General features: G+C 38.9%; 2 protein-coding genes across 2 annotated transcripts; one reads left to right on the forward strand and one right to left on the reverse strand.

The window, feature by feature from the left end:
- On the reverse strand, positions 1 to 2,209 carry LOC110442695. The gene is made up of 3 exons (XM_021486415.1): positions 2,065 to 2,209; positions 1,142 to 1,420; positions 1 to 711 (listed from the first exon to the last, which is right to left on the reverse strand). The coding sequence occupies exons 2-3, from the start codon at positions 1,404 to 1,406 to the stop codon at positions 443 to 445; spliced, it is 534 nt and encodes a 177-aa protein (XP_021342090.1). The 5' UTR covers positions 1,407 to 1,420; positions 2,065 to 2,209; the 3' UTR covers positions 1 to 442.
- A 12-nt stretch (positions 2,210 to 2,221) lies between these two features.
- On the forward strand, positions 2,222 to 8,123 carry LOC110442696. Its single transcript, XM_021486416.1, has 3 exons — positions 2,222 to 2,287; positions 5,757 to 6,031; positions 6,421 to 8,123. Exons 2-3 carry the CDS (start codon positions 5,758 to 5,760, stop codon positions 6,669 to 6,671), a joined length of 525 nt encoding a protein of 174 aa, XP_021342091.1. The 5' UTR covers positions 2,222 to 2,287; position 5,757; the 3' UTR covers positions 6,672 to 8,123.
- The last annotated feature ends 779 nt before the right edge of the window (positions 8,124 to 8,902 follow it).

Here is an 8,902-nt window from a genome sequence, read left to right on the forward strand (position 1 = left end):
CACAAACCAATGAGGTAACAATCAATATCTGCTCACAGGAGAAGATAACTCTGCAATACGCAAAGACGGAATACATCATGATTGTCCAATCATACAGACTGTAACAAACCCCGAGGTCCCATTGGGAAAACCACCAACTTTTCATCCAGTGTGATAAATACTGTGTTATTTAAACAGTGTTCATGGGAGTTTTGAGAGGTATAGATAAACATGAAACCCATTCTTATTATCACAGACTTAAAGTGTTCATCTTTAACGTTTGCTAAGATATAATATATCCGGACTGGATATTAGACAAATGTTGACTTAAAATGTCTACTTGTACGTTAAATCCTGAGTTTACCGACATCCGATACACAATAAACGACCAAATTAACCCCGCCCCCTTAATGTCGGTAACGTCAGGTTTTACTGAACATGTAAGGTCAGTGCTCATAAGAAATTATAACTTCGGCACGTCTCTAGCTTCGATCACCCAGCTCGTTGGAAACTCTTTCTTTCGTCGTTCTCGTTCACTTTCAATTGCCTCATGATAGTAGCCATAGTAATCGCCACGCCCTTTTCGCTCTACCGGAACAAATGCATCACTCTTCGGCCAGGGATTTTGGAAAATGTCTTTTGATGGCATTGCAGGAAGGTTCCGAGTGTATCCGAAGAGCTTCAGATCGGCTTTACCAGTCTGCAGTAGGCCTATGTTTTCATTGTAGTAACCTGTTAACAACAAATGATTCAATAATTATTGAAAAGAAAAGAATTAATGAATGTTTGTCACATTTAAAATCATATGGTACGGGAACTAAATGTACAGTCGAAGATATGCAGAAATTTACAATATATGTAAGGCAGGGAATACAAAAAAAATGAAACAAGGTCAAATTAACGAGCAATTATCTGTTGCCATTTTATTAAGAAAAACTAAGAGCAATTAAATCTCATCCGTCGAAATTGAATTCAAAATTGGAGAGTTTAAACTCCAAAAACGAACCAGAGCACTTTTTCGTTTTCGGTGTGATCTCTATAATGCTGACAAGTGACAAGGAGCGTTGAATTACACATTCGTTAATCGGAATTTTATTCCAGCTCCAATATTCGATAATATTAGACTCGGACTAATTTGGGGATGCACCGTTCAATTATTTACCAGAAGGCGTGTCTCGGTTCCTCATGAAGTCCACCCACTGGTCCTCTGACTGAATATCGATAGCGTCACGTTTGGTTTCACGTGGCAACGATCGAAACTGGTCCTTGGCGATCCAGGCCCTTTCTGAGGGGACGTAGTGGGCCATGCCTCTGTACGCGTGCGACTTTCCGTCACCACTGACGTAATTGTGGAGGGGGACGGCGTTAGTGGGACCACGCTCCTTGAGGTAAGTCCCTCCACTTGTGGCGTACTCCTTCCGGTGCATGGCTTTCTGGTTACCTGGAACACAAAACCTGGACAGGTCATTTTTTATAACAAACATTTTCTCCAAAGAAAATAACAAAAATCATTTATTTTGTGTTCCGAATAACCATTGGGTTGGAGATGGGATGGAGGAGAGGTTATTTAGAAAAAGACGGAGAGAGAGATTGGTGATTTAAGAGATAGCCCTGGATAAAGATGTGGAAGGGCGGGGAGATTGAGAGAGAAGCCGAAGATGGCATTCGATGAAAGATAAAGGGGGACGGGATACAATCACAGGGATTGAAGGGATGGAAGGAAAGAACTCTGTAAAAGGGAGATACGGTTATTGAAAAAAACGTGGAAAATTGGGGGGGTGGGGGGGGGGGGGGGGGGGGNCTATACTAATGAAACATAACGTGACGATATCTACCTCGATCTTTCTGTTACAACTCATGTATTTTATTTTACATTGTATACTCGATTTGATTGGAATTCGAAATTTAGTGCACATACAAGTTCAAAAACCCTTCAAGGCTCCCGCCTTTCACATCAGCAAGTTTCAAACAAATAATTTCAATAGGAGTAATCTCCCCTCCATCATGTAGATAGCTCCTGTTAACACCTGCGATGCAATTTGACACACCTGCACACAACTGCGTTCAGCTGCAGTAATGTCTTACCTGTGTTTCAGGTAAAACAACAACCCGATTGTTAGTATCCTCCCGTGCTTAGCCTGTACGGTCTTCCTAAGCTCCTCGTGTTGGATAAAGTTTAAATGACCCGTAGTCAACACTGCACAATCAGCCGTCTGTGTGTAGATGGCGCCCTAATCAGTTTACATTGGTTACACGACGTAACACCACACAGGTAAACATCCGGTTTGCTCAGTCACGACAGCCACAGGTAAGTGCACAGGTGTGATTGTGATCAAAGTCATGAATTACAAAAAACTATTTTATTGTGTTCGTGATGGAAATATTATTCCACATAAACAAAACCTTATTGTCGGGTTACTTATATAAGCGCATGCGGAAAAGGAACGTCACACCTGTATACAGGTGTAGTATACAGATGAGAAACGATCGATAATCATGTAATAAAGGGGAGATAACATCTACAGGTAGATATAACACCCCATTCGTCAAACCTAATCAACACCTCAATACGATAAAGAATATATACTGACTGGGCGATGGTGCAATGCAAAGTTTGCAAATAGTGCCAAACACCTTCTATTACTATAACATTCAACAACAAAGCCTAAAAACCCAGTCGAGATCTACAGATCACACTGTTTTTGAGTTCAACACATACTGTGTACAAGTATTCGTATATGATATTTATACCGTATACGGGTGTGGTGTTCAATGTTGTGGTGTAGGGCGGCTTTGTGTTAAGAAAGACGATTGACATAGAAGGGGTTGTAATATATATGGGGGCTCGTTGGTTGCATTTGCTTCCTGAACATTCAGGTGTCATAGAAAAAAATATTTTATTAACCAATTATAGAGAATGTCACTATTTGAAGTAAATGTATATGATACCCATGGTGTGTGGTAATATAGGAAACAATGACATAGTATAACAACCATGACACGGTAATATTACAATCACGACACGGTCATATAACAACCATGACACGGTAATATAACAATCATGACAAGGTTATATAACAACCATGACACGGTAATATAACAACTATGACAAGGTAATATAACAACTATGACACGGAAATATAACAACTATGACACACTAATATAACAACCATGACAAGGTAATATAACAACCATGACACGGTAATATAACAACCATGACAAGGCAATATAACAACCATAACACGGTAATATAACAACCATGATAAGGTGAAATAACAACCATGACACGGTTATATAACAACCATGATGAGGTCAAATAACAACCATGACATGGTAATATAACAACTATAACACGGTAATATAACAACCATGACATGGTAATGTAACAACCTTGATGAGGTTATATAAAAACCATGACAAGGTAATATAACAACCATGACATGGTAATATAACAACCATGACAAGGTAATATAACAACCATGACAAGGTAATGTAACAACCATGACATGGTAATGTAACAACCATGATGAGGTTATATAACAACCACGACACGGTAATATAACAACCATGATGAGGTTATATAACAACCATGACAAGGTAATGTAACAACCATGACACGGTAATATAACAACTATGACACGGTAATATAACAACAACCACGACACGGTAATATAACAACCATGATGAGGTGAAATAACAACCATGACATGGTAATATAACAACCATGATGAGGTCAAATAACAACCATGACATGGTAATATAACAACCATGATGAGGTTATATAACAACCATGACAAGGTAATATAACAACCATGACACGGTTATATAACAACCATGACATGTTAATATAACAACCATGACATGACAATATAACAACCATGACACGGTAATATAACAACTATGATGAGGTGAAATAACAACCATGACATGGTAATATAACAACCATGAGAAGGTCAAATAACAACCATGACATGGTAATATAACAACCATGATGAGGTTATATAACAACCATGACACGGTAATATAAGAACCATGACACGGTAATATAACAACCATGACAAGGTTATATAGCAACCATGATGAGGTGATATAACAACCATGACACGGTAATATAACAACCATGATGAGGTTATATAACAACCACGACACGGTCATATAACAACCACGACACGGTAATATAACAACCATGACACGGTAATATAACAACCATGATCAGGTGATATAACAACCATGACACGGTAATATAACAACCATGACACGATAATATAACAACCATGATGAGGTGATATAACAACCATGACAAGGTAATATAACAACCACGACACGGTAATATAACAACCATGACACGGTAATATAACAACCATGATCAGGTGATATAACAACCATGACACGGTAATATAACAACCACGACACGGTTATATAACAACCATGACACGGTAATATAACAACCATGATGAGGTCAAATAACAACCATAACACGGTAATATAACAACCATGATGAAGTGATATAACAACCATGACAAAATAATACAGCATCCATAACACGGTTTACCTCCTATTAACAGCTATGGTCATTTAAGGACGTGCCAGTTTTTGAAGGTGGATGAAAGCCGGAGTTCTGCGACCCAGTGATGGAGTGCTAGTGGTAGCAGAATGTCAGACGTGGCCACCGCGGCCCCTTTGACTGTAAATGCTATGGCCTATATATATACGTGTTGAGGTCGTAGCTGTAACGTTAGATACCATTGACCCTACATGAAAGATGGACGTTCCATTCATTGAAGAGGCACACTCTAATCAGAACTGAACGCTGAATATTAAGCAGCATCTTTCAAAATACTTCGAAAAAAGTAGATATAAGCATTGAGCACCGTTGATATGTCAGTTACAGTTTAAGTGAATGATACAGCTTTGCAGGCAAACAAACCATAACATGCTAGCGAGAATTATGATGTTTTGCCTGCAGAACTGTGTCGTTCATGTAGACTGTAAAAGCCATATCAAAACAGTTCAATGCTTAGATATTTACCATTTATGGTATTGTCACTATAGGAGTGATGCAGTGACTGTAGAAGATACTGTTAAGGAAGACAAACGTTTTGAGTTTTAGTTTTGAGATTCATTGTTGAGGTGTATGATGACGTGTATGAATAGATCATATGAAATCAGTAGAACTAGACATACACAATGTGAATGACATTTACAAATTACTAAGAAAACCCGTTACTTGTAGTCAGCCTGCCCTGCACTCTAATGTTATGATTCCTAACCACGCTCAAATATTCACATTTAAAATCATGACATTTTCAATGTTTTTCCTATTTGACGATTTGCCGTATCCAAGAGAACATTTTTAAACTTCGAAAAAGGCAAATGAAAAAAGGAACTTAACAAAAATAGTGAAAATGAAAATGTCAGCTCCCTTTGGTACAAGTATATATCAAAAGGTCGTATCAAGGAGACAGAAATGTCCGTTCTAGTCTGGAATCGAATTGACCGAGATAACCTTTCCCTGTCATCTAGCCTCAGCCAGAGTACACTTCAGACAGGCATCTGTGTAGGAAGCAGTCTATAAATTTTAACCAGGTTCTTGATAATAAAAATAAAACGTGTAGGAAGTTATTTTTCTTATTTCAAATATGCAGTTACAATATGTCACGATACACCCCCCCCCCGNAGTATAAATTCTCATATATTTTTTCACTTAGAGTACGATATAATCTCTAATATGTTGTTTTCACTTGGAGTACGATATAACCTCTAATCTATATTTCCAGGATGCACAGAGTGGAGTACGCAACTAGTGGAGGGGTGAACCTGAAGGAGAGGGGACCCTACAATCCCACCCCCGTCCACAACTACCTCAGCGGTACGGGAAAGTCTCACGTGTACCGGGGGCCGGGCTACTACATCCCCTTATCCAACTGCTGGATCCAGTTCCACGAGTATAAGGCGCTCCCTCCGAAAACCAAAAGGGACGCGGTACTGTTTGAGTCGGAAGACGCCTGGGTCGAATATCAACGAATGCGGGACGCTGCTCCAAAGCCTAGTGGTATGTTTATTAATCTAAAACAGCTGAGAAGAATGTTTTCATGTCGACTTACGAACAACAGTTGAAGAACGTCGATACGTTGACCATCTTTTGCAGATTGCATGTCTTTATGTTTCTATACAAATGTACGTACAGACTGTTTCTTGTGTGAATCATTGTTATGTATCCATAGCGAACAATCCTACTCCATGTTACAGTTAAAGGGAAATCGTGCTTTGGTAATGTGTAAGAAGTGGTTACAATACTTGTCAGCACATAGCTGAAACCAGAAAATAACTGGATTGCATTACTTTCATTTCTTAACCAACTTTCGATATCGGGTAAAGTATTCATATACTTTTGTGATCAGTTCTGTGTTATTCAATACATTTCGTCTTGTCTTGTTGTAGGTATCACGTTGTCAGGAGTACCCACACAGTACACCGGTGTCCCAGTGCCAAACCTACTTCCGTTCCAGACTTCCGCTTGGAGTAGACGCTGGGATGGTGCGGGGTACTTTTTACCCTCCGGTGAGAAATGGTTCCACGACCATGATAGTCCCGCTATCCCTTCTGAGTCAAGGCACTTTTACAATGAAGAGGACTGGATCAAATACAAGTACTTGCTGGATAAGCCAAGCATGTCGACGCTTCAAAAATAGTACTCTTAACAGACAAATATAATTATATCGACTATTGAACAACTGTAGGGACACCGGAGAATTGTTTATGAAGGGAAGAAGGGTAGTAATTATACCAGCCGGACTGGACATGCGTATAACAGTTCAGATGTATTCCCTAGTGGCCTTACCATTGTTCCCAACTGAAGCCTAAATGCTGATGGCTGCCGTGAACAATGCTACAGTTAACTGCATGCTGTTTTCCATTTTAAAGTTTAATGCTCCTCTACTCTAAACACGCTCATTTGACGAGTCGTCAAAGGCGCTGAACGAATTATGAAAAAGTTGATGGGCGAATTTTCATGGTTTCTTTAATTGTGTGTGACGAACATATCCTCGTGTCTAATCTAGTTTCAAACTCGCACAATATGAACCATTAGCTCCTTTGTGCAGTCCGCAGGAAGGCCAGTACGGTAACCAGCTACAACACCCTATACACTGTAATACATTGATAGGACTTTACGGTTGGGATGAGGAACAGTGCGAGTGATGAGTGAGGATTTTATGCCACCAATCAATGGCAGGATTCACTCAACTCGGCAACAATTTGCAATCTAGAGTGAAAAGGACCCGCGGTTTTGTGTATACTGAGAAGGTAATTAACTGCCTCGTGCTGCAAAGTGTCTCAGACATTTATCAACGTACGTTTATTACCTCACCACTAGGTGGCGGCTGTAAACACGTTAGATATCGCGACTAAAATTTGCATACTTTATTCGCGTAAATTTGAATTAGTTAATGTGACATTGCTGCCCTCTAGCAGTGAATCTGGCTCTTGGAAATAAACTAGAACTCCCGTTCGCAATATATCTTGAGATTCCGTTTACAAGAATAAAAGCACATCTAGTTTATAGAACAAACTGAAGGCAAATCTATAGGTCTGATTTCATTAAGTATGTCTAACTTTTAATTATTTACATTTGATCTGGAACTTGTACACACTGGTCGACACATACAAACAAAACCAATCCCTAAATAGATATATAAGTATAAACTTTTGCACATTTTATTTCTTATCTATATTTGAATTTAAACAGCAGAGATGCGATTGAATATAAGAGATAATGGTAAAACATGTACATGACCTGTGCTCCTAGTTAGGTCCCCGAGTTTGACGTAATGGTGTTCTTGACTATTTTGTATGGATTCTGCGACAGTTAAAGTAATGCGACAGTTAAAGTGATATGTTTGAAATTCTGGTAAAGAAGATTGATATACATGGTAAGTAAAGTGTGTTAGAAGCTGAACTACACGTACCCCATATCTGACAGTGTGCAGCGAACAATGGGTACAAACCTATCAGGTCTACGTCCCTGTTTAACAACAGATGAGAGACGTGTAACAGTTGTGAGAGGGTGTTAATTTGATATACATTATTTCAATCAATGTTTGTTTTTTTTTGTCTCATAATTATTTTTATGTGTTACGGTCCACTATAATTTATATAATAAACAACTATCTGATATATTGTATTTCTTTGTTCTGTGTAATACTAGGTATGGGCAATGATATTGCAATACCATTAGGTTGCAATATTTGTTAAGCAATATATGTATTGGAATATGATTTTGAAATGGCAAACATATTGCAGTAGTGTTTGGACTTATCGTTTGGCAGTTAAGAACAGTTATGAAATATTTACAGAAATAATGCTATGATTGAACCAATATATCCAAATGCAGATTGCTTTGTATTCCATACAAAGCAATCTGCATATGAAATACATATTACTGACTTACTTACTGCCCATTACGCCCAGTGGCGTGTGGGGCAGCAACGAAATTCCTCCACAACTGTCTGTCGTTGGCTAGCTTCTGTATTGATCTCCATGTCTGATGTAATTCGTCTAGCTCGGCATTGACGGTCCTCTCCACGTTATCTTGGGTCTTCCTCGTTTTCGTTTTCCCTCAGGTGTCCAAAAAAGAGCTGTTTCAGTGATGTTGGTAGGGTTCTTTCGAAGAACATGACCAATCCATTTCCAACGTCTATCTCTAAGGATAGCTGACATGTTTTTTGTGGTTGTATCTGTTGAGAAGGTCCTTGATTGAGATCTTTAGTGGCCAAAATATTTTAAAGATCCTTCTCAAGCTCTTTGTATGGAATGTTGACAGCTTTAATTGGTCTAGCTCTGTCATTCTCCAACATTCTGAACCATACAGAAGGATTGGAAGTATGCAGCCGTATGGTGTATTGTCCGGATCGCCATACTGGTT

The sequence above is a fragment of the Mizuhopecten yessoensis genome, unplaced genomic scaffold (genome assembly GCF_002113885.1).
Source record: "Mizuhopecten yessoensis strain PY_sf001 unplaced genomic scaffold, ASM211388v2 scaffold716291, whole genome shotgun sequence".
Taxonomy (NCBI): Eukaryota; Metazoa; Mollusca; class Bivalvia; order Pectinida; family Pectinidae; genus Mizuhopecten; species Mizuhopecten yessoensis.

Excerpts from the sequence above, each read along its gene's own strand:
- LOC110442696 (XM_021486416.1), top strand. The coding sequence starts at position 5,758 with ATGCACAGAGTGGAGTACGCAACTAGTGGAGGGGTGAACCTGAAGGAG. Across the intron at positions 6,032-6,420 it reads CGCTGCTCCAAAGCCTAGTG|GTATCACGTTGTCAGGAGTA; the intron begins GTATGTTTATTA and ends GTCTTGTTGTAG.
- LOC110442695 (XM_021486415.1), bottom strand. The coding sequence starts at position 1,406 with ATGCACCGGAAGGAGTACGCCACAAGTGGAGGGACTTACCTCAAGGAG. Across the intron at positions 712-1,141 it reads GAACCGAGACACGCCTTCTG|GTTACTACAATGAAAACATA; the intron begins GTAAATAATTGA and ends TGTTGTTAACAG.